Genomic DNA, 26780 nt, shown 5'->3' with positions numbered 1-26780 from the left:
TATGTTAATGCAAGAAGGTAACAAATTTTAGATGCTTGAATATTGTTTATTGAATGCTTTATGTCCAGGTTTCAAGATGTTTACATGTGAACTAGAAATGTCAAAATGAGCTAGCACTAGCCATTAAACATAACTCCAAAGGTATTATTTAAAACAATTCACACTTTGAGTTGACAAATAAATATTTAATTTGAAGACTCAAGTCTTCCCTTGAAATTCAATTTAAAATATAGAAGTTTTGGTCAACAAATTGTAGAATTGACCAAGGCCAATCTAATAAACTATACATATAAAGTTAGACAAAAGATAAACATTGAAAATTGAAAATAATATATCAACTCTAATCCTTAAAATTGAATACAAACAAATCAAACAAAATTCATATTATATAAAAATTGAAAGATTGAACCTTATCATACCATTTATCCTTAAACTCAAAATAAAAGAAGAAAATTACAAGCTTGAAAGTGAAAAAAAATAAAAAATTAGGTAAGATAAGAGATCAATTTTTTAATTTTGGAAAAACTTCTTCCTAAGCTCCTTTCAAATAACCGATGAACTAATTTCTTATTTATGTTTCTTTCAATTATTTTGAACTTACACACTTAGACAACAAATAGAAAAAAGAAAAAGAAATTAAAAAGTCAACACCAATTCTTAAAATTAAATACAAATGAAACATATACATTATTACAACACTTATCATTATAGATGGAAACCAAAATGAAAACAAGAAGAAAACACCAAATTTGGAAGGAAAAAAATTTAAAATTAGACAAGTTAAGAAAACAATTTTTTAATTTTGGAAAAACTTCTTGCTAAGCTCCTTTCAAACAAATAACCTCTTGCACTAATTTCTTGTTTGAGTGATTCCTTCCACCAACTTGTAACAAATGTAGATTAGTCTAATGCCTACTTATTGCTACTCCACGTCATCACTGACTTCGACACTGACAGACTATTTATTATCTATATATTCTTTCATCTCTTTACCTTCGCCGTCAATGAACGTAGAAGTCAAGTCTTATTACGATTGAAAATTGCCGTACCCTGCGGGGTTCGATCCCTCGACCATCATGTGGCTCGGAAATTGAGAGCAAATTATGATATTTAAAGGTCAAATGCACACGTAACTCCCCGGAGTCGAACCCGGGCCACCCTGGTGGGTTGGATTGTCAAATGATGAGGAGTGCCTCGAAAAGTAGGACGTCATTCCAGATCGATTAAAAAATTCATCGGACGCGGAGACTTCATTGACGGGGTAAAACGGATTTAAATCGATCTGTTACGTTGCAACTTCCGAGAAGATCGTGGAACTGTTGACAGGAGAGAAATTCACGTGAGTTAACGGAGGGATGGTGGTTTCGTGAACAGGGTGGTGATAAGAGAGGTAAAGGATATTCGTTAGGTTAATTGGGAATGGGGCCCTTGGGAAAGGGCGGCATGGCTGGCGAAACGACGAATTCTGCAACGTAAAAGTCCAGGGTTAATGTGATCGACACAGTCAAAAATTTGTATTCAATCGAGTGGGAATCTTTCGCTTTCGCAGTCACCTCGTTCAAATTGAATTCAATTGTATTCTATGCCGATGTTTATGTGGCTAATCGGATTATGCCGGTTTTCACATAGACAAAAAAGAATAATTAGGGTTACTGGTGCTCTTCGGAAGTCTCTCTGTGATATATCTGCAAATTATTTCTGTGGTCGAGGCATCCGCGAGGTAGATATATAAAATATATTTTAATTAATGAAAATATTGAATCTTGGTTAGGCTTATTAGCAATCAAGTTATCCATTCGGAGGTGGTTTTGGAGGAGATTTTCATTGGCAACTTGTCAAATTAATTTTGGACATTCTACTTGAAATTGTGGGAAAGAAGTTTGGTGTCGCTTTACCTGTTACGTGTTTTGGGATCGATCTGTTGTAGAAAGAGTGAGATTCTTTTGCCTTCTTTCTTTGGATCCTCTTTTTCGAAAATGGCTTTAGATCAGGCTGTTGTAGTGTAGTTGCGGCGAGATATTTATATATGAAGCCGCATTAGACGGTAACAGGAAGAGGGACTGGTTTGATTTTGGTTTTCAAGGATTTGTGATGGCTTTGAAGAGTATAATTCAGGGAGGGATTGGCAGCTTTTCGAAGAGAAGCTTTGAAGCGAGGGTTCTCCGGGGACGATCTCAGAACAGCGTTAGGGATGAAATCCAGACCGTGGCGGCAGAGGAGGAGGAGGAACACGACAGTTGGTCTAATATGTTGCCGGAATTACTGACGGAGATGATTCAGAGAGTAGAGGCCAGTGAGGGGGCTTGGCCTGGCCGGAAAAATGTGGTTGCCTGCGCTGCCGTGTGTAAGAGCTGGAGAGAGATTACAAAGGAGATTGTGAAAGGTCCCGACCAGTGTGGGAAATTGACCTTTCCGGCATCTCTTAAGCAGGTATCTCTAACTCTTCATGAAGTCTTTGTTTTTACTTTCCTGATTTGCAATTGTGGATGCCTTGGGCAGGAGTGGGAAGCCATAAATGATATTTTCATGTAACTGGTGTTTCTTTACAGTGTACCCAATTATGTAATGATTTGTTGTGACAGAACCACATCATCAGTCTCATTGAACCTGAACATTCCGCTTGGCACTCATTGCATTTTGGTAAGGGTGACGCATTGGGACGTTCTAAGAGGTCACCTATCCCAATATTACTACCTAGTTGCCAATTCCTCGCTTCCAATCAAGCTCACTTAACTTGCTAGCTCATATATAAAATATTCAGCTAGTCTTGTGCCTTATGAAATGTTCATTATCAAGTATGTGTAATAGTTAAGAGATGGAGAGACCTACAGGGTGCAAATTCTATTTGTCATGTTTGTTGTTATGTGATGGTTGCTACTTTCAACTCTATACCTTTAAGCATCATCTGATATATTCAGCACCTAGAGGACTGTTCAAACTCCCGAAAGATCCTCTTCCTTAAAAATTTAGCACACATAAAAAATACATTCAGGGGAGGACTGGAGTATCAAAAGCAGCACGCATTTGATTCCAAAAATCCTTATCTAAAAATAATGCACTGCAAAAACATTATTTGCTTAATTAATAATATTGTTGATTTTCTAAATTGTAGTTGGAAACTGGGATGTTAGAGTTATTTCATAATGATCTTCCTGGGAGGCTGGCGACTTTTGACAAAGGTTTTACCTTGAAGTGGTTGTTGCTTGATACTTGCTACACATGATTGGCCTATGGCAACCTTTCTTTCTGAGTTGTCATTGTATAATCATTGTGCATCATGCATGCTGATTGGAACTAGACTCTTTTTAAGATTTAGCTGCATATATGGTATATCTATATTGTTGTTAAAGTGAATAGCATGTAGGTGTTTTCTGAGACTTTGCATTGAAGTGCTTTCTCTAGACTGATTTGTACTTTACCTTAAGTTGTTGTGGAGGAGAACCGTTCAAGCTCCCAAGAGATTGTTTCTCTTCTTTAAAAAATTAGTAGACATAAGAAATACATTCAAGGGATGATTGGAGTATCAAAAACAGCACATATTTGATTCCAAAAGTTCTTATCTAAAAATAATGCACTGCAAAAATTCTATCTGCTTTATTAATGATATTGTTGATTTTCTAAATTGTAGTTGCAAACTGGGTTGTTTGAGCTAATATTTCATAATGATCTTTCTTGAAGACTTGTGACTTTTGACAAGAGTTTTCCACGGAAGTGGTAGTTGCTTGATACTTGCTATACATGATTGGCCCATGGCAACTTTCTTTCCGAGTTCTCATCCTACACTCTTTGTCCATCATGCATGCTGATTGGAACTAGACTCTTTTTTAAAGAAATAGCTGCATATATATTTTATCTACATTGTTGTTAAAGTGAGTAGTATGTAAGTGCTTTCTCTTGACTGATTTGTACTACCTTGTGGAGTAGAAATCTACAAATGAAACAAGGAAAAGGGGTTGATTTGCCTTTATTTCTGCTTTTAGATTTGCTTTCTTTTGATCCCTGTGTTCATCTGATTATGCAGTTCATGAGCTGATTTTGATCAACTGATTATCTTCTGTATAAGTTCAATTTATCCTTCATTGTTTTGTTTGCTCAAGACAGTCTTCTGTTCTAGGTTCTGTTTTTCCTTTGCCGTGTTTTCTTTTTCAAGCCTTTGGCAACTAAACAAAGTGGAACAAATAGATGGTATGAGATTTTAGAATGTAGGATTTTGGCAATAACACAACCAATTGATCAGTCGATATGAAAATAACAGTGATAGCAACTTAAAAAATAAATGATTTTGTTGCCATTCAGATCATACACACATAAGACTGCATTGAATGTGCTGCAGTGTATATAGCAGGTGTTTCTTCCATTATTTCCCTTTGTTTAGCTATGACAATAAGCATTCTGCGATATTTTTTTGGAATCATATCATAATAAATTGGAATGTCATAGTAGTCATATTAAGGTCTGGAGCGGCTTCACTAGAAAATATAAAAATATGAGTGGATTATTTCTCTGAAAGCATGTTATAGTAAATGGGAAGGTCATAGTTGTTGTGGTAAGGACTGTAGCAGTTTCATTGGAAACTGTTAACATATGAGTGGATTTGATTTACATAAATGTGGAATATGGATTTAAGCTTTCTGGAATGAGTTGAGTTACAAGGACCTATTTCATAGGAGTTATAATCTTGACGGAGATAAGGATTTCAGATATACTGTATTGTGTATATAATAATGTTATAGTGATTTAGTGCATTCATACATCATGCATTGCATCTTTATGAGGAACGTTCATTTGACTAGGTTGATCAAACCACTATACATCAGCCATGAAACTTAGACATTGAACATGTTGACTAGCAGGTTGCCCATTCTATTTATGCTGATGGTTGGATCTGTATGACTCATTTCACCTTTTCTTCTAAGATGCAAAGCAGTACATTGAGAGCATTTATGTTTTGGTGAATTCACATGTTAGTTTATTTATTCCACTGCCTAACTTTCATAGAGGAGACAAATGAAAGCGTTCTGAGTCCTGACAAGTGCTATTGCAATTTGATGTTTCTTATGCAGCCTGGTCCACGTGACCCCGCAATGCAGTGCTTTATCAAAAGGGACAAAGAAACATCAACATATTATTTATATCTTGGGTTTTCACCAAGTATGCTTCCATTCTCACAGTATTTTGAATTTTAGTTTCATAATCAGATACGTTGATTACAAGCTAATAGTTTAGAGTCTAGACAGTCTCTTATCAGTTCTTTTATTTTCTTTTTGAGGGAAGTCATGTTTAACTTTGAGGAACAATTCGATTTTATAGGATATCTTGTTTTAATTGACCATTAAGAAGTCCACGTCGATTGGTATTTGTATATCTAGAACTGTTGAAAGCAAGGCATAATGAAAGTATGCTTTTCTATGTGTAGATTATGTGAATTGTTATTTTAGTTTGATTGATATTTGTATATCTAGAACTGTTGAAAGCAAGGCATAATGAACATATGCTTTTCTATGTGTACTTTATGTGAATTGTTGAATGCATTTTAGTTTCTTGGTCTTTCTAGCAAGACTTGTAGGCCTTGAATTTGTCATTTTAACTAGAACACAATATGTAAAACAGGTGTGAGAATTTTTGAATTGCCATTTTTCAGATAAAAGAATGAGGCTATATACAAATAGGGAGATGGAGGGGAGTGGGAAAAAAAGACCTAGCAGAGGGAAAAAACCTAAATAATTAAAGAGAATGAAGAGAGGAATACATAAATTAATATAGCATCAGAAATTCAGTCAGAAAGGTAGGAAAGAAAAAAGTGAAAAAAAGTAAATTAGTAAGGAAAAAGGTAATGATCCCCAAATTTTCAATTTTAGTATCGTAATAATAATCTCTTATTTCCTTTAATAGAATTTTATTCTATATTACAACTTTAAACCATCCTAATAAGTTTATGAAAATCTCTAATTGTATTACTAATATCAATCCAACATTTATCATTTTTCTAAGTTCTTAGATTAATATAACTGGAAACTTGGGTATCATTAGCTAATCTCTTCATTAATTTGTTATTTTAAAATTTTTTTCTTAATTTTTTCATTTCCTTACCTTCCGATTTGAATTTCTCAATTTATTATTTATTTCAGTTTCTCTCTCTCCTGCCGTCTCTCTCTCTCTCTCTCTCTCAAAGTTTTAGTTTATATTTCCAACTCTTGTTTTTTGCTTCTTACCTTCCTATATGTCTTTTCATATAGCTTAGTTGTGCAATCTATCTCAGTTTTCTTCTTCTACGTGATGTTTCAGAGACTGTGATCCATAATGTCATTAAAAAAATTCTCACCTAGTTTTTACCATAAGCATTCTAATTTACAATGTACATGGACTGTTCAAATGCCATGACTTTAATCTGTCATCCTTCTTTTCTACTGCTTTGAAAGTTTGAGAAGAGATGTTTCATTGTGATATTACTATAAGGATTTAACTGTATAGTTCTTGAGTCAAACTCATTGACCCATTTTTCATGAGTAGTGGTTCACATGAACTTGTCTCTCATGAGAATAAATGGAACATTTAGCACTCATTGGATCTAGGTGATGCTCAGAGAGGTGAAGCACCGAGACTTCCTGGGAGGTCACCCATCCCAATACTACTCTAGCTCGAGTGTGCTTAACCACAGAGTTTCCTCCATGGTTAAACCCACGCTGCTTGCAATCCCATTTGCAAAACCTTCACCAAGTGTTGCGCCTTATGAACTTTTCATTAGAATGCCCTTTGAGCTCATCAATTGATAAGTAGGAGATATTTTCTATAGCAATTCAAATTGTGATATTGCTATCAAGATTTAACAGTGCAGTTCTTGAGTCAAACTCATTGACCCATGTTTCATGAGTAGTGGCTCACATGAACCCATCTGTCATGACAATAAATAGAACACTTAGCACTCATTGGATCTAGGTGATTCTCACACAGGTGAAGCATTGGGACTTCCTGGGAGGTCATCCCAGTACTACTCCAGCTTGAGCGCGCTTAACTATGGAGTTTCCTCCATGGTTAAACCTATTCTGCTTGCAACCTAATTTGCAAAACCTTCACCAAGTGTTGTGCCTTATGAACCATTCATTAGAAAGCCCCTTAAGCTCATCGATTGATAAGTAGGAGATATTTTTGACAACAAGTCAAATTGTGATATTGCTATCAAGATTTAATAGTGTAGTTCTTGAGTCAAACTCATTGACCCATGTCTCATGAGTAGTGGTTCACATGAACCCATCTATCATGAGAATAAATGGAACACTTAACACTTATTGCATCCAGGTGATGCTCACAGAGGTGAAGCATTGGGACTTTCTGGGAGGTCACCTATCCTAGTTATACCCCAAGTCGAGTGCGCTTAAAGTGGATCATGTTGTCATGTTGGTTGCAGGGATAGCTGTACAACTTTGAAGGTTAAAAGTGGATCAAATTTGCCATCAAAGCTATATTTAAAGCCATTCGCAACCAGAGCTTTTGGGTAAAGTTACCAGAATGGGAAAATGGAAAAGTTTTAAAACTTGTTTTTATTTACTAATAAGAGATTTTTTATTCATCTAAAAAAGAGCATTACATATAAAGACCATGAAAAGTGGGCATTACATCCCATGACTTTAACAACTTTCTAAAATAAGTACATCCTATATCTTTATCCCTTTAGATATCTTAAAAAGCCACCCATAACCACCCTACATATTTTATACATAGAAGGCAAAAAGCCCATGCACGATCAGTCATACTTATGACATCATCGTCAGAAACAGACCCACCATGGTTCGAATTTACTTGCCATCGCTTTCCTGCTTCCTGTTCACCTATACCAATTCTTGAAAAAGCCTGTCACCCTTTGCCAGCGCTTCACAGGATCAAATCTTCAGTCACCCAGCCTACTTGTTCCAGGAAAAAAACCAGGCTTTTTCCATAATTTTCATGCAATCTGCCTAGTCCTTGATCTCCCCTTACAAGTTCTAAAAACTTGTTTGTGAAATCATTATAGCAGCAAAAATCTTATGGCGAAAAATAGTCAAACTAAAAGTAAAAATATAAGGATTTTGAAATTGGGATTTAAATGAGAAAAAATGAGGGAAAATCAGATTATAATAAAACATAAAAAATACTGAAAAAGAGACAAAAACTGCGTTCTTTGAAATTTGAAGGCATTTCTACAGCATGGAGATATAGAGAGAAAATAAAATAGAGAGTTGAGCCCATGAATTGTCCAAATGAAAAGTTTGTCTTAAATAGCAGAAAGCAGTGTAGCATGTAAGATTTGCTACTAAACAATTATTAGGTAAGTTTGGTATGAAGTTTGATAAAGTCATTGTCAACAGTAAAATAGCTGAATGATATGTGAGTGGACCACTTGTCTTGTTGTATTATGTGAGTAGATGGTAGAATGTTTCTAACACTGCTTTCCAAATTATATGAACTGTACTCTAAATTATTATTGATATCAAAAGAATGTTTAATCATAGAGACTGCATTGTCATACAAATTCTGAAAACATTGAAAACTTAGTAAGACCTCAAGATAACTACAATAAACATGTTTGCATTGCAGTAGGATAAAAGAAAAAACATTTTATCACTGCAAAAGTTTCAAGTAAGAAACTTTAAAGGATATATCACCCAAACTAAAATAGAAAATGTAATCATTGATAAAAGAGAAACCATTTCTCACAATAGGTAGGGTCAAATGGCGATGAATTATGCATTTTAAAATATTTAAGGTATAAAACCAAGTCACACTGAAAAGCTTTTAATTAAACCAAGCATTTTAAAATATTTAAGGTATAAAACCAAGTCACACTGAAAAGCTTTTAATTAAACCAAACCTTCAAATTTAGTCGAAGTACCGACTCATATAAAGTAGAACTAGACTTATAAAACACATTTTAGGATATATATGCATATTATCAAAAAAGTATACACAATTATAATGACCAAGATTTTTATGTTACAAAGAATGAACATCTTGGTGCAATATTGGGTTACATATAAAGATCAGGCCAAAGTTTTTATGCAGCCAAGGGCATTTGTACTACTATTTGAGAAAATGATAAATGTTATGAAGAAGATGACCTACTTATAATATTACCTCTTCAGTTCTAGTAATGAGAATGGTTAAAAAATGAAAAATAGTATTGTCATGAAGCAAAACAATGTTATGATAGAGAGGACGAATTAGCATTAAATTCAAACCATTTAGCCAAGAATATGAATTAATTTTTTTCCGGAGAACTAATTTACAAGGACATCATTATAGAAAAAGATAAACCATCAAATGCTGTTTACAGTAACAATTTAGTTGTGCAGAAGTAGACACAACATTAAACCATCATAAAGCAGACATAAAATCTGTAGACACATCAAGCCAAAATATAACCTTAGATTATAGACCATTTTCCTATTATTATAGTAAAATACTCTCTTTTGGATGGAAGCCTCACCAAAATAAAATAGATTCAACATATTTTTTTAATCTTGTTTAATTTAAATTGAAATAAATTTTTGATGTGCACTTAGAAAATTTTATTTAAAAATAGATTTAGATAAGTAGACAAAAAATTAAACTGAGTGTTATAGATATTGACAGAAATCCTAGCATCTGATTATTAGATAATATTAAACTATGATAGAGTAGACCCAGATATGAAGCACGAACACGAAGCAAAGATATACCGTTAGAATAAAGACCATTCACTTGTCATAACATTAAAACACTCTCTTTGGATTGAATCCCAACCAAAATAAGATTAAAATTTACTGTTGTTTATCTTGTTAATTTGAAGTAATAAATCCTTTTGATGTACACATTTAAAATTTAACAATTTATTCATCTATTTGTATGTGCTGGTTGAATTTTGTGTAATTACTTTTTATATGTGTGATGTTATAGAATGTCTTTGCAATTATGTTACAGCAAAAGATTGGCCACCTTTGTCTCATTTGAACAGCTTCCTGACTCCGTGGAAATTTTTGACTAGCTGTACCCCATATGAATGTTCCAACGAGCTCTTGTTTGTAGTTGTTTCCTAATAATATCACACAACTGTGCTATTTATAAATATTTTGTTTGTTTTGAGGGTTTAACAAATTTGTGGGAGACTGACAAAGGTTTCAGATGCAAATTTTATGCAATGTAAATGCAAAACAAGTATGCTGAGAAGTGCAGTCAACAATTTAAAAAAATGACTTAATTTTTTTTAGGAAAAATTGTCCATGGGAATAATTGTGAAGGAATTGCAGCAAATTGGGTATATTCAGGAATTTTGGAGATTTTTGCTTCTCTGGAAATCAGAACTTAAGATTTTTTCGAAATGGGGAAGCAGTGTGGAAATCTACTATAGCTTACAGGAAAATAGGAAAAAGGATTTAGGAAAAGACAAAAAGAAGGGAAAAAATGATTGAAATGGCCCAAAAAAACAAAAATTAAATGCAGATCTGGAAGCACTCGAAATAGACTGTTCCAAATGGGAAACAAAGGAAAAATTAAAAAAAATTAGAAATGGAAGAAAATAAATATAATCGTACAATCAAGGCTGTCAATCACTTGACACCAGTGTCTCTTTTATAGAAATGCTTGAAAATGAAATGAGAGGACTTTGATTAGTCATTAAACTATACAAAAGATATAAAAACAAGCTGGGAAACCTATTCTGAGAACAAACTATCTCTGGAAACACACAGAAAATGTCTCCCATGTTTTCATTTAAGTGTTTTGCGTATGTAGTTTCTAATTATTTTGTCTCAGAAGGATTGAGGAATATATATGTTGGTAGTGTCAGAGATTCAAGTTTGTGGGTGCTTATAAAATTTGTGGCTATCATTAGGACTTGTGGACACTTAATTACTGATTTATTTGGATGAACTGTTGTGATCAGGAATTTTCATCTTGAAATTTAACATGTGAGGGAATCAAATTTTTGTTAGACTCTTTGAAGCAGATGGTGCAAGGATTTGTAAAGAAAAGCTTATCTGAGATTAATATGAAACTCAAACCATGTTGTGCAATCAGTTTTTGCTTTCTTTGTGCTCTGTTATGATAAGCTGCTCTAGGGCCAGGGGCATACACTTGAAAAATAAACTGGAATATTTTCGCTTAGAATAAGAGATCTGTAAGGCTTTATGTAACTTTTTATTGAATTATTGCTTTGAGTATGATTTCATTTGGTGTCAAAAGAGCTACTATGTGTTATTTGCGTGATTGAAGACCATATTTTTCTGAGAGTTCAACATCTCTGTGGTAGGCAGCAGAGAAAAAGATAAATACGGTTGCTAGAATGAACCTAAAACCAAAGCACACTTGAGCATATAGCATTATACAATAAAGAAAGAGAAATTGTAACCTGTCAATTGTATCATGTTGTAGAATGAAAGAGTCAAATGTGGTGCCGAGCATATACTTGAAAAATAAACTGGAATATTTTCGCTTAGAATTAGAGATCTGTAAGGCTTTATGCAACTTTTTGTTGAATTATTGCTTTGAGTATGATTTCATTTGGTCTCAAAAGAGCTACTATCTGTTATTTGCGTGATCAAAGACCATATTTTTCTGAGAGTTCAACATCTCTGTGGTAGGCAGCAGAGAAAAAGATAAATATGGTTGCTAAAATGAACCTAAAACCAAAGCATACTTGAGCATATAGCATTATACAACAAAGAAAGAGAAATTGTAATCTGTCAATTGTATGATGTATCACGTTGTAGAACGAAAGAGTCAAACCTGGTGCCGAGCAAAATTTGTATATTGTTCCAAAACCACCTTGTTATTCAGAAAATATTGCATTTTAATTGCACACAAATAAAGAATACTGATTCATTTTAATAAAAAGCATTGTATCTAGAATTAAGTTGTGGGTTCTGGTTTGGATTTGGAGCTGGGTTTATCCGTACCAAAATAAAGTGTACACTGTTTATTTATATATATAAAGTCAATACGTGTAATATATGTAACATATATTATTTATTGATATTTCATATTTATAAATTATAATTTATTAGTAATATTATAATATATATTATAGAAATATTGTACACAATATCTTTATTAATATCTATTATTTATTATTAAAATTAGTTTGAATATTAAAGAGGGAGATATCCAAGTGCACGGATCATATTATTAAGCCAGCCGATTCAAATAAAGAATATTGTTGTGTATAATATTGGTGGACATGTTTCATTTTAGTGTTCTGCTTTGTAATGTAAATTGTGAGTCGTTTTATCATTATAGTTGGCATGATGAATAATAAGGAAAGGAAGACTATAGCTATATTTATCACTGTGATGAAATACAGTCTAGAGTGGAAGTGTTTTATTCCTTGCAGCGACTCGCTAGTGATAAATGAGAGCGAAGTAGAAGTTCTTGGTGTGTAAAAGATTCTGCCCAGGAGCAAAGTAGAATTTTCACAAAGTAAAATTCTGCAGCAATAAATTTTTGTTCAAATTCTGCCTGGGTTCTGCGTCTCACATCAAAATTTGCTTCAAATATGGCAAAAAGTTTTTCCCGGGTCCTGCAGAGCAAACCACAGTCAAAATAAGGGACCCTGGCTGTGTTTGGGTTGAACCGCATTTGGACACAAATTTGGGCTGGGCTGGGACGGACCGGTACCCTAAGATTTCTGGGTTGAATCCGGTGACCTAGATCTAGACTTGCAATAGTCCTTTTACCTGTTCAATGATATTTGATCTAGTTATGTTCTTGACATCTTCTATGTAATGCATACCATGTTTGGTATGAAAAGTAAGTACAATTATTTTTTAGTTTGCTGTTCCTAATTTTTTTTTGGATCAAGAAGCGGCCGAAGCCTTGATTAGCTATTATTATCTGTTATAATTAATTATTTTTGTGTTACATTCGAGTGAATTCGAGACCAAGACCTCCCACATGAGAGGCTCACAAGTTACCGTTTTGTTGTAGGCTCCTGCCTAGTTTGCTGTTCTTATTAAATATACCTTGCTTTGGCATGTTTTTCCTGTTTTATCCCCATGTACTTGAAGGGACTTCACTTTTTCCATGCTTTGTCATTTCCCTTTAAATGGAATGCTACTTGAGATTTGACATTTCTTTCTGTAAAAGCATGAAATTTTCAGTCCACAGATTTCTGGATTTTACTCTGCAATTCTTATCATGAATGGTTTTGATCATTAAGTTTGATTGAAACCATAGATGATAAAAATTGTGAGTCACATTCAAAAATCTGTTATATTTTTCTCTGTATTTACAAGTTGAAAATTTGAGAAATGCCAGCGCATTGGCAGAAAATTCCTGAAGTTTGCCAAATAGGTGAATTGAAGGATTTAAATTAACTTTACGGGGATTCCTTTAGGAAGGGCAAAATGCTTTATATATTGAAATTTAAAAGTTGTTTGTAAATTTACTTGAATGGTTTATGCAATGTCAACTTCATTGAAACTCATTTGATCTTCAATCTGTTTCTGAGCATTTTTATATAGTGGAACAAAGGAAACAAGCCACATAAAAATATTTTTTATTATATCTGATGTAGCTCTGTAATTTAAGATGATAATTACTAATTGTTCAGATCTGTCTGTTATCTGTCAAGTCTGTGTGCCATAGTCTCTTTAAGATTTGTGGATATATGTTATTTTCTATGTTTGATGTTTATTTGTTTTTATCTCTCTCTGGCAATGATTTTCAAATTTTAATTATATTGTCAATCTCATTGCAAGTTGAATCTGCAGCCATAATGGATAAAGGGAAGTTTCTTTTGGCTGCGAAGAGGTTTAGGCATGCTACTAGTGTTGAATACATTATCTCTCTTGATGCTGAAGATCTGTCCCAAGGAAGTAATGCATATGTAGGAAAATTGAGGTATGTTACCAAATTAGTCAATGACTTTTATATTAGTGATTGAATATATGATCTATTTGCATGTATGATTTGAATTTTGAATTTTTCTTATAGAAATTTATTGGTTTTGTACTATGCTACTCTGGGTTCTGAGATGGGGGCTTGGGGAAACAGGTTTCGGGGACGACAGGGGATGGATGGCAGTGGGGATGACTGTTAAAAAACTAGGAAAATATTCATATAAAAACATGGTTAAAGCATGCTTATATATACTATAGAACCTTCACATATAACATTTGTGTCAAGTAATTAAAGTTGAGAGTTCACATGAGAGTGGAAGTCAAACAAATGATCAAAACTCAAATATTAATTTTATGTGACAGCCATTGCTCGGGATTCCAAAAATTTCTGAGTTTCTGGGATGTCCCCATTTCCAGGATGGATCAAATTATGCTGGAAATGTGTCCCTGGGTAACACAGGTTTTGTAGCAATTTGTATTATATTTACCGAGATTATCTCTACAGGAAAGGGATCAGCTTGTGTCTTGTATAAACCTTGTCTTTAGCATGTAACTGTTTTTCAGTGAAACTATTTGCTTGATTGTTCTTAAATTTGTGTCCACCTGAAAAGAAGCCTGGTAATTTTAATCCTTCCAATAACATGGGGTGCACAGCTAGGGTGTTTGAATTGGATGCTTTAGTTTTAAGCCTTTTATAAATGGTCTCTAACTTGGGTGATATATTTTCAGTTCTCTTTACTTATGTATCAATTCATTATTGAGGCTCGCTTGTATTCTGGTTAAAGTCATATAAGATTCTCAAATGAGATTTGCATCTTTTTGTTAATGCTTGTTTTTTGAAGGTATTGATCCTGTAACAAGTTACCAATTGTATCTTTTTGTTTAATGCTAGTTTTTGAAATGTATTGATGTTGCAAGAAGTTGACAAAAATATTTGATAGTATTAATTTTGATGTTAACTAGTTCATATTTACTGTTTACAAATCATAAGTGATTCCTATATATGTTAAATTGATGCTTTAGTTCTTTTTTCACTATTGTATGATTAAAGTGCTGCTTTACTTCACTTAAATTTTATTGGTTTTCCTGACTGCTCTGCATAAGAATATTGCAGATTATAATGTTGTTTTCTGGATTCCTTCTGTTTGCATGATTTTTATTTGAAATCAAAATCTGGTAGATGCACCCCACCAAATTATAGAAATTTAAGATTCTAGCAATGAACCAAGTTAAAAGAAATGTAACATTATAAACACATGATAGTGCAATCTTAATGCAGATTAATTGAAACTGAAAGTAGTTGACAAGATTTAATCAAATTACGAGAAGATATTTGAATCTACAACACACTGTGTTTTGCCTTGGAATTGGAAAGCCAGGTAACAAGGATTTCTCTAAGAATTCAAGGGGATCTAACGTGACATGAAACTCATTAGAATACAGAATTTCTTTTCATATGAGATTCAAATTTTTTTACATGTTTGTTATGATGTGCAATATCATGTTTTTGTATTGCATACTTTTGACACCACTAGAATTTAGAGTGTAACCCAGGCTTATTGACATGTTAAATAATTTTAAGATATAATCAACAACGAAGGAGTTGCAACCCTAGCAATGATATCCTCTTGGATTAATTATCTCTTGAGAAGCGATTAGAACCTTGCTTGTAGTTCTAATTTCTGACGAACTAAATAGATTTTGTGTAAGTCTTTTTTATTTATTATTCCTACTTTCCTGGGCTAAGCTACCCAAAATGGATTTTTGTTGATTCTGACAATATATAAAAATGGATGTCATTGGATCAACATTGGCTCATGATGGGTTAAGTAGGATCCTTGTTATGCAAATCGAAATTCTTGGGTCTCATTTCTGGTCTCAAGACGCTTTCCAATTCCCTTGCAATTTTTACCAAGAGCTTGACATGTCTATCCATCTTCTTTACGGACTTGAAACCAATTTCTTTGGTGTATTACTATATATGATATTGCTGATTGACATTTTTATTTCTATTCTGGATTTTCATGGATTTCTTTATCTCAGCTCAATTGATTGACATTTTTTGCTTGTAATTATTGCATTGAGGCTTTGCCTCAGCTTTGTTGGATGTTTCCTCATTTTGAAGCAATTGTTTGATGATAGAGTTTTTGAATTGTAGAAGTTCTTTTTTCATTTTGTATTTTGCTCCATGACAAGACAAAAGTTGTTATTTAGCTGTTAGTTCGTATCCCCTAATGTAATTTGCTGCATATTGGTATTGGCCATAAAGCTACAAACTTCTTCACATTGATCAAAGATATTTTCTTAGAAGGGCCACCTCTAAATTTTGTAAGTTAGATTGATATGGTGATGATGATGATTTGAGCTATAAATTGATGGGCATTGTGACTTTCCACCTAGAATGTTGGTTGAACAGAACACCAATTAATACTAGGGAGCCATGTGGTTACATCCTGAAATCTCTTGATTGCATATGGACATGACACTGTAGTTTCACATATAAATATCTACTCCAATAATACCAAGCTATTTATGTGGTTTGGGAGTGTGTTGATGTTTTCATACTTATCTGTTGATGATGTCCTATGAAACTAGTTTCTTCTGATTACCACTATCCAAAATGAAGTGTCGGGATGTTCACCTCATCCTTAGATGTCATTGTAAGAAATGCTCTCCCTTCTTTGACTTTAAAGAAGAAACTTATGCTGTTGTAATGATTAGAATGGGCCTGTGATATGCATTTCCTTGTCTAACATGTGTGCTGGTGTCACTGCTGATGTGTGGGCTGGTTTGTGGATTTGGTAACAAGGTCTGTGCCTTTTGGCAAATCTTGCTCTCTCATCCTGATGATGATAGCATGATATTCTTCATTTAAGTGTCACTTGCTCTTGTAAATGTCACACAACTTTCAACTGTCCTTAGAATTTTATTTAGTACAACCTTCTTTGACTAAAACTTTAACTGAAGGTGTTGGCCTTGTTGGGTTTGATGCTATTACTTCCAAAAATATTTCCTTTTCTGCCTTTTTTGAACCCATCTTTGATACTGATTGCTAAACGGTAGGCTTCTCTTAATGCCTGCATATTTGCAAATTCCATTCCTTCATGGATGTAAACCAAAAAGCTAGTGTTGTATTTGAGAATTCGTTGTTACTCGATATTGTGCAGATCAAGTTTTGCCAACAAGTTACAAAATGTTTTGGTATAATCTTGCATTCACCTTATGTAAAATTTTATTCTATTCATTTGTTGTCATAGTTTTTACAAGTAATCATGCTTCTTTGACGGTGTCTAGAAATTCTGTCCAAACGGTGTCAATTAATTTTCATTTTATTTGTTGTTTCAAATACAATACAGTACAGACACCATTTTGATGTGGAATGTAACCTTTAAGACACCATTATTTTCTACTCTCTAGCACTCTCCTTCATCCTGATGATGGATCACTGTGTGTGATCCGAAACATTGATGATAGAAATATCTACACAATCAAACTCCAGAAAACTGTTTCACACTTCTAATGGATTGTGGGAATGTAATTACATTAACACAATGTTTTCTTTCCATCATTTAAAAAGAAATATGGTTCTGTTTTGTACTTCAACTACATTAATTATGCCTTAAAAAGAGGAATATGATAATTTTTTCTACTGAATCATTCTAATAATCCATTTTATATATTGAAGATAGACTCTTTTGTTGTAAATGCTATTCCCAATGTTGCAAATTACTGGACAACAAATTTATTGTGTTATCCCTTTTAATATTTTAATTAAACTTGCTCTAATTTTTTATTTCCTCCCTATGCGAGTGATACAAACTCCTTTGATGAATTTACTGAACACTCATTTCTTGATGTAGACGACAATTAATACCCAAATTTGTCTTTTATCAAATAATATCTGATTGAATGTAAACTGCTGTTTAATTTGTAAATAGATTATAGCAGCACCAGGTATAAGAATGATGATTATGGAAACCCTGGCACCGAATGATTACCATGGAAAACTTGACACCAATTCTGGATGCGGCTAAATGTTGTTAAAGTTTTAGGGCTGTACCACATGAGAAATGCAAGAATATTTAGTGGAATCTTACCAAACAATTGCTGATTACAGACCACCATAATGATACCTTGAACATGTGTGTTCATTTAACAAAAGTCTGCCACAGCTGGGGAGGATTGAGTATTCACAAATGATGTTTGCTTGAACAACCTGAAACAAGAAGGAATGACTGAAAGAGGCTATGATTTCCAGCATTTTACAATGACACAACAGCCACCAGACTGTATGGCAGTAGATGCAGAGCAAATAAAAGCTTTTGAAAGGCTGGGAAGCAACACAGTCACATAATATGGAACAACCACATAGAAATAAACACCAAAATACTGGAACAACACCATCATAAATGTCTTTTTACAATGAAGAGCTGCACCACAATGGGAATTACACAAAATCTAAAAGCTTACATCAACAATCTTCTACTAAAAGCTTTTCTAATGAAGTATATGCTGAAATAAAGGCACCGTACTATAGAGGGCACTGTAGCAAACTGATGTCAAATAGATTATGAACCTTCCACACATGCCATTCTTGAACAAAACACCTAAAAAGAAGAAGAAATTTTGTCCTCCAGTCCAGACTGCACACTAACAGAAATTTTGTCCTTCAAACTCCTGCACTTAATGGGTTTCAGTCCTTGGCGAGAAGATGAATACAAAATGTGCAAGCTCTAAAAAGGAGTTTGATTTTAATAAACACTAGATGCTTTTCTTTGAGCAATTCTTTTCTAAATTATAATTTGCTTCGGACCCCAAGAAATTTCTCTGCATTCAACTGTGTAAATTATTGCATCAATAAACTGTTTAGTTTGATTTGTTGTTAATAAGCAATGATAGCATCAAATTATTTATCACTAAGAATCATTTGGTGTTGTTGCAAGTTTTTTGGAAGTTTGAAAGATTGAATAAGTTGAGAAAACTGATTAATATTGCAGTAGCATTGAATTCTTAAATAGAGTTTACAGACGCCAATTACATCATAGTCTAAAAATAGACTTAACCAAGAAAAAATAAAAAGAAAGCCTAAATGACTATTAACTAAGGTTCGACAAGAACAAGTAAAATATAACAAGATGAGTTAAGTATAGCTAGAACCTAGGATACTGAAAATATTCTAATGCCCTTCCATAATGGTCATTTTATTAACTACCCTGCAGAAGACAATTCATGTCTTCTATTACAAATCCTTTAGAACATTCTGCTAGTATTGAGACTCTCCCTGGATTTGCAGAATACCAATGACCAAGTATAGCCAGAAAAATGTGGAGAGTGGTGGGCCATGATTTGCTGGTGTGACAGTAGAGCTTGCCACTGACTCTTCCACTAACTCTCCCATAATTGGCAAAATCTGACCAGAAATCATCATAGAATCATCCAACCTAATGTTGGACAACCGAGCTGGTCTTCCCTGTAGAGAAAGACAAACATTTAGAACAATTGTAATGATTCTGAGGAAAAATTGGCAAACCCTCCAAACTTTGCAGATGAGCATTATGCGAGTCCAAAGCCTCATTTTTTCCGGAGAAAAATGGTAAAATTCCTCAAATAACATCTCACATGAACATCGCCTATTATAGAAACATAAAAAATTTTTGAAGAGAAAAATCGATGAAATCCAAACTTGATTTTTAGGTGAAAGATTAATGAAAACCAAGCAGAAACAGAGATATGGATCAGAGAATACGGAAGTCTGGTAAAACTCAACTTCAATTTTTAGAGGTAAAAATAATGGAAATCCACCTGTTAATTTTTGAGGGAAAAAATATTAACAAACCTTTTATCCCAAAAAAATGGAAAAACGCATTGCTGAAACTTGGATTAGGGTTTTGGCAAAGTCATGGCTGCTGGAGGAAATTGCAGGGTTGAAAATGCAGGTGCTGGCAGATAAACAATTGTGTGGAGTTACATTTGGTTGATGCGGATGGACAGAAAAATGCAGACAAAAGAACACCTTCATTCACAGAAAAAGCCCGTTAGCTGCCAACAAAAATCCCCACACACCCCCCCCCCCGCCGCCAAAGAAGGCCAAAAAACAAAACAGCTGGTGCTGAAAGGAAACTGCAGTCATGGGTTAGAGTCTAAAATTAAAAGCTTCCAAAATCTGAACACTCCCATAAGGGGGCTAGACTCAGACCCGTTCTAATACCATGAAATTGTTAAAGACTGAATGAATGGAGAAAATGGAATAAACTCTTAAATAGAGTTTATAGATGCTAATTATAGTGTTTTTTAAAAATAAACTCAACTGAGAAAAACTAAAAAGGAAGCCTAAATGACCACTGGCTAGGATTCTACAAGAATGAGCTAAGTATAGCTAGAACCTAGGATACTACAAATGTTCTAATAAATTTAAGACACTGTTGTTGCTGCCATATCCGTGCAATAAATTCTAGTTGCCAGTTTGGCTATGGGATGCTGTTTGGAGTTTGGGTATACTAGTACATCAATTGTTTTCCCCCAGCAGGCCAAATATTTCGCTTTTTTTTTTTGGCAATTAATCGGCAGCACTGAACTGAGTGGTTAAAGGAGTAAGTTTTACAATTCCACTCAGCTGAAGAAGAATTTGCAACCTGTTGAAATCGGAGACAATACAATATTTCTAACTGTAAAATGTAGTATGTAGCTGTGCAAGAATGTTGAAAACTAAAAATTGTCTAGTTGTGATAGAATTTTCATTGCAAGAGGCTGGGGGAAAATATAACCTTGCGTAGGGAGGTACTACCATGTATGAGCACGCTTGTACTTGTCTTGAAGAGTGCTAAGACCATGTTTTTGTGACAAGATGAAGTTGCCAAACGAATTCATAACTGTATCTTATTCTAGTTTTGATAATATTCTTCATAGCTGAGACCTTACCACCCATAAATAACATCAATGTCTCTATATGGTGCCACCCTTCCATGCAGAGAAAGCATAGTCATGCTATAATATGTGGGAAACAATACAAATGCAAGGACATGTGAGAATTTGGTCATCTTGTACTAATGCTATAATATTAGTGTTTTTCACCTTTTTGAAAAAATATTTTTGTGGGATCTTTCTCCTTATTTACTATTATGACCCTTATTTTTTTTTATCTTGGAGTGCATGACATCATCCAAACTTCCAAAAATGATTGAATTATATCAGCAAACATACTCATACTCGTGATGGGCTTTGTGAAACTAAGAGGATACTCTATATAATCTAGCCAATAGTAATCTAAAATCAATTATTTGACCCTTTGAGCTTCTTGTTCTATTCTTTTTCCACCAGAACTAGCAACAATTTGGATGGAATATCAGTTTATTTCTGGATTCGATTGTGTGTGTTTTTAGCGTCAACGTTTTGGATCACACTCAGTGATCCATCATCAGAAGAGAGAGTGCAAGAATGGTAAAAGAAAGGAGTAGACCAAGTCTGACTTAGCAACTATAAGAAGAGAAAAGAAAATAGAAACCCAGGTAGTACATACATATAAATATAATATATAAAACCAATTTACACAAAAACTAAATATAATAAAATAAAATAAGTAAAAATATTAATAACCAAATAATTGCATATATATAAAGGCCGACCAATATAATATATAAAATCAAATTACATAAAAACTAAATAAATAAAAATAAAAACAATAAAATAGTAGATAAATAACTAAAAATAAAATAGTAGATAACAGATAAAATATTCTTTCTTTCTATTTTTATTTCTTTCTTTTCTACCTAGGTTTCTGTATTCTTCTCTTATAGTTGTTGAGTCGGGCTTGGTCTACTCCTTTCTTTTACTATTCTTACACTCTCTTCTTGATGATGGATCACTGAGTGTGATTCGAAATGTTGATGCTTAAAACACACAATCGAATTCAGAAATAAACTGATTTTTACTAATGGATTGTGGAAATCTGATAATGTTAATTTGAATGAAATCTTGCTTCAAGGAAAAGTAAGAATTGTAAATGTAACCATAGGGCATGTTAAAATAAACTAGAAGACAACAAAAGAAAACAGTTTTGTGTAATAAAAGTGATCAATGATTTAAAAGAACATTAAACTTGTTTTTTAAAGGAATAAAACCCAGAAAACCTGAAAACAATTCTAAGAAACATGGAAAAATTCCGAGGAAATCCTAAATTAAAACTGAATTTACCTTTTGCTGACAAATGTCTTTTATGCAAGCTAGTTCCCTCTCTTAGCACTTAACAAGCACAACCTAACTGTTACAAACCTTCACCTTAAAAAAACCAGCAAGTTAGGTATAAAAAATGACAACTTTGAATGGTATTGGAGGCTTTTGTGTCTTCTGTTTGTCAAATGAGATGTTTTATGCCACCTTTAAGGTTTTAAAGTAGGTTTTCAGTTTTACTTTATGAAAACAAATTGTATTCTTCTTTTTAGAAAATCATTATTATTAAGATTCTGACGTTTTTCTTTTAAATCCACAAATTCTGTTGGGTACAGTGTGGGTTCTCCCAGGTTACCTTGGCATGAACTTGTCATCCTAGGCACCGTATGTGAGCTAGGGTGTAGGTTCTCCTAGCTTGGTCTAGGTCACTAGGACATGATCATGGTTTACCCATAAGCAAGGTTGCAGGGGGACAGGGGTGCTTAGGGTACCAGTATGGGTATGGCTATTTTTCAAAATAGAGGACGGGGGTACTTGGCCATGTCAAACTTTTTTTTAATATAATTTAATATTTATTGAAAATTTGAAATTATGAGTCCTGACAATGGTTTTTCAAAACAAGAACAGTGATAAAGTTTGCAAATGTATAGTATTGTTTTCTGTTTTAGATTTGCAACATGTTTGTAACAATATTAATAATATATGATAAATGTTTAGATGCATGATAGAGAAGGCAGACTTTAAACATGAACACGAAGATCATAAATCATATAACAATGACATTGCAAATGATAAACTTCTGACTTACGCAGTGATAAAGTTTACTATTGATCAGTATTGTATCAGGGTTTCAAACTGATTATATATTGAATTAAGCTTGATAAACAAGAAGCTGATATGCCAACAAAAAACCAAAACAAAATCAGAAATCTTAATCAAGTTCCTTAGCTGTTTTGCTCTCCACTGAGCACCAGTACTTGGGGTACGTGTACCCGGTACTTGGGTACGTGCTATGCAGCCCAGGGGTGTGGGTACACATACCCATGCAACCTAGCCCATAAGGTTCTTGAGACAGCAGGGCTGTATTCTGGTCAAACCTGGGTCCATTCCGTCCTTGCTTTCAAACCTGTCATCCAGTACAGTGACATGGGTATTTTTTGAAGGACCCAGTAATTCGAACTGGTTCATTTGACTGATTAAATGCTTCCTGTCTGATATATATCATATTTGGGTCTTAAAGTTTGGGATGAAACATTTCACATAAGATACAAAGTGGTAAATAGCAGGATCCACAAAAGATTTTAAAAAAATCTGGTCAAGAAATGAACTTTTTAGTTTGCTGAAAGCTCACATAAAGACATACCACAAATAGCATGCAATAGCATTATTTGTGAGTATTTCTTAAACAAATGAGTGATAAAAACCAATAAGTTTAAACTCTTCATAGGAAATGACGGAAAAAATCATAGATGAAATTTTGATTTCTTGTCGAGAACATTAAGGGTTTTTAAATTTGAAATTGATTTTTGTTGTGATATTGCTATCAGGATTTAACTGTGTGATTTTGAGTCAAACTCATTGACCCATGTTTCATGATTAGTGATTCAACATGAATCCATCTCTCATGAGAATAAATGAAACACTTAGCACTCATTGGATCTAGGTGATGCTCACAGGGGTGATTTTTGTTGTCAAATTTCGTTTTTAGCTAAAATTCAGTGCACCATTAGTAGCAAAGTAATGAGAATCGGAATTGGATCGGAATCGGCAAAGACCAAATCGAATCGCAAATTGGCCACGAATTGGCAAATTTTAAAAACACTTGAAATTTAGATATTTTAACAATTTAAAACTTATTTCATACACCCTTTATATTCTATAACTTAAACACTCTCTAACATCATCAAATAGAAGCTAACATACATAAACAAGGAACATAAATGATAAATCCATCACATATGTTACACCTAAAATGTAAATTGTAGCTTAAGTAGATACAAATCATAGGATCATAATGAGTCAAATCATAGAATGTACGTAAGACAAAGATCCATAAGACATCAAATCATATATGTATGTAAGATGAAGATCCATGAAACGTATAACTATCAATATCTGTAAACAAAATGAAAAAACAATTAGAAGGCCCTTTAGGGTTAAAACAAAATGAAAAAACAATTAGAAGGCCCTTTAGGGTTAAAACAAAGAGGAAAGGCAATCAAATCATATATGTATGTAAGATGAAGATCCATGAAACCTATAACTATCAATATCTGTAAACAAAATGAAAAAACAATTAGAAGGCCCTTTAGGGTTAAAACAAAGAGGAAAGGCAAAAATAAAACATTAAAAAACGATTTGTTTTTAAAAAAAATTGATTTGACTTTTTATCAAGCCGCGTGGGCCAATTTTTTGCGATTCATGCAAGCGATTTTGGCGATTTTTTGGATGAATCGCTTAATGGACAATTCATGGCGATGAAATTGCTGATCTGGTTCAAGGATTAAAAAAAATCGGGAAGCCCGAATCAAAATGCCAAACCGGCGATTCACGCAATTTCTGTGCGATTCTCGTTTCTATGGTTGGTAGCCAACTTAAATAAAATGCTCAGAACAAGTGTTGAAATTTCACATGGCAGAATTTCGACCTGGATTTTGTACTAATAACTCATATTTTGAAACTCTAGTCAAATTATGCTTCCCACACAACTAGTGATCCACCAATAATCTGCTTTTATTGAAACATGTTACTTGTTGCTGAATGTTAAGGAAAAATATGCACAAGGACCTGACCTTCTAAGTCAACTTTCCATGTTGTGATTAATATTTGAAATGAAATTTCCATTATGTTTTGATTGCTCCAGTAAATTACATAGTTAAGGCATCTATCCTGAATTTGTTTTGAGTTGTCATTACAGTTCTGATTTCCTGGGGACCAAATTTACCATTTATGATAGTCAGCCCCCACACAATGGTGCAAAAATTTCAAATAATCGAGCTAGCCGGCGGATGGCATCAAAACAAGTCTCTCCTCGACTTCCTGCTGGAAGTTACAATGCTGGGCAGGTAGCTTACAAATTTAATCTTCTGGGCTCAAGGGGTCCCAGACGGATGCATTGCATACTCCAATCTGTACCGTTCTTAGCTTTGGATTATGGAGAGAAACCCTCAACCTGTAAAGAATCATCAAGCTCTATAACTGATAAACCAATGACTGCATCAAATGCAGAAGGATCTAGTGGTGTTTCAGAATCCTGCAACAGTCCTGTTCGAAAAAGTGGGCCAATGATATTGAAGAACAAGGCTCCAAGATGGCATGAACAACTACAGTGTTGGTGCTTGAATTTTCATGGACGTGTAACTGTGGCTTCTGTAAAGAATTTCCAGTTAGTAGCTGCAATGGATCCCAGCTGTCCAGGATCACAAGTTGATCAGGATGTGGTTCTCCTTCAGTTTGGCAAGGTTGGGAAGGACATGTTTACAATGGACTACAGACAACCTCTCTCAGCATTTCAGGCATTTGCAATATGCTTGACCAGCTTTGGTACTAAAATTGCCTGTGAGTGAGCTGTATTTGGAATACAACTTCTAAAGGAGAGAAAAATGCAGCCATTGATAAAAATGGTTGTGGTTACTCATGCAGATGTCTGACGTGTGCTTTTAGTGAGTGGTGTAAGTGAGCTTGTCCTTTAGAAGTTCCGCTACAAGAATGCAATTGTTAATGTTTTTTCCTCGGCAAATCGGTTTCTAAAAAAGTTCCTGTGTATTTGCCACATCAACTGTAATATTATCATGTTGTGCATCAATGGTTATTTTCTGTGTATTGTCTGGAGACTTCATCTGCACCATATACCAGAGTTACACTTTCTTCCAAGCCTCATATTGATGATATGGATGAGACAGATCTTCAGCTGATGACTTGCAAAGTGATTAATCATTTAGGTTAAGCATGTTACCAATAAGGTGGCTCTTCGTTCATTTATAATTAGCTGCATGGAAAGGTAAAACACATATGAGAAGCACCCTCCTCCCTACAAGAGAAGTATTTAATAGCTTATGGTTTAAACTTTATATGTTTTGCAGACTAAAAGTTTTCAAAGTATGCCAGGCTCAAAACATGGATGTATATTTCTCGAGAATGTTTTCTTTTACCTTATTCAACAAAGGCTGAGAAACAGTTGTTGAAGTCGTGTAAACACTATGTAGGTTTGAAGGATTTGCATTTGCCAGTTATTTATTTTCTGGTGTTCTATTTGAACTTTATTACTTGTGAATGTTATGTGAAGGATCCCAATTTGCTTTTCAATGTTGTTTGATCTTCTCTTGAGTTTTGACTTACCATTTTGGTGGCTTGTGATGGTCCAATCTGCTATTACAATGCTTTGTTTTCAGATTTGATATTTGGAGTTATAACGGAAGATGCTTTGTGTAGTTTTAATTAGTTTCCTGCTAATTTTTGGTTTAGGTTCTAGTTATTTATTTTCTAGTGTTCTTGTTTTGATCTTTTTCACTTTTTAATGTTATTTGTAGGACCACAGTTTGCTTTCCAATGTTATTTGTTCTTCTTCTCTCGAGTTCTAACTACCATTTTGGTGACATGTGATGTTCCAGTCTGCAAGTAAAACGCCTTAGTTGAATTTGGAATTCTAACTTAAGATGTTTTGTGTATTTTTCATAAGAATCCTGCTATTGAGGAAAATTTTGGCTTAGAATTTAATAATTCAGTGGCATATATTCTGTCAAATCCAAATAAGGATTGCACCTGGGC

The 26780-nt window shown here is 33.8% G+C and overlaps 1 protein-coding gene across 2 annotated transcripts; it reads left to right on the top strand.

The window, feature by feature from the left end:
* Positions 1–1611: 1611 nt before the first annotated feature.
* On the top strand, positions 1612–26318 carry TLP7 (tubby like protein 7). Of its 2 annotated transcripts, none has more exons than XM_089792822.1 (4): positions 1612–2430; positions 5064–5151; positions 13719–13848; positions 24931–26318. In XM_089792822.1, the coding sequence occupies exons 1-4, from the start codon at positions 2092–2094 to the stop codon at positions 25577–25579; spliced, it is 1206 nt and encodes a 401-aa protein (XP_089648948.1). In that variant the 5' UTR covers positions 1612–2091; the 3' UTR covers positions 25580–26318. The 2 variants fall into 2 exon arrangements, with proteins under 2 accessions (XP_089648948.1, XP_089648947.1); XM_089792821.1 differs by having other exon boundaries at positions 13707–13848.
* Positions 26319–26780: the final 462 nt, after the last annotated feature.

The sequence above is a fragment of the Cupressus sempervirens genome, chromosome 7 (genome assembly GCF_028749045.1).
Source record: "Cupressus sempervirens isolate cs-2001-9-10 chromosome 7, ASM2874904v1, whole genome shotgun sequence".
In the NCBI taxonomy this organism is placed as follows: Eukaryota; Viridiplantae; Streptophyta; class Pinopsida; order Cupressales; family Cupressaceae; genus Cupressus; species Cupressus sempervirens.
The sequence above is the reverse complement of the archived record's forward strand: the minus strand, read 5'-3'. Positions and strand labels throughout refer to the sequence as shown.

Bases quoted from the DNA above. Each gene is read 5' to 3' on its own strand.
- TLP7 (XM_089792821.1), top strand. From the start codon at position 2,092: ATGGCTTTGAAGAGTATAATTCAGGGAGGGATTGGCAGCTTTTCGAAG. The intron at 2,431-5,063 runs GTATCTCTAACT...TTTCTTATGCAG, and splicing joins TTCCGGCATCTCTTAAGCAG to CCTGGTCCACGTGACCCCGC. The intron at 13,849-24,930 runs GTATGTTACCAA...TTGTCATTACAG, and splicing joins GCATATGTAGGAAAATTGAG to TTCTGATTTCCTGGGGACCA.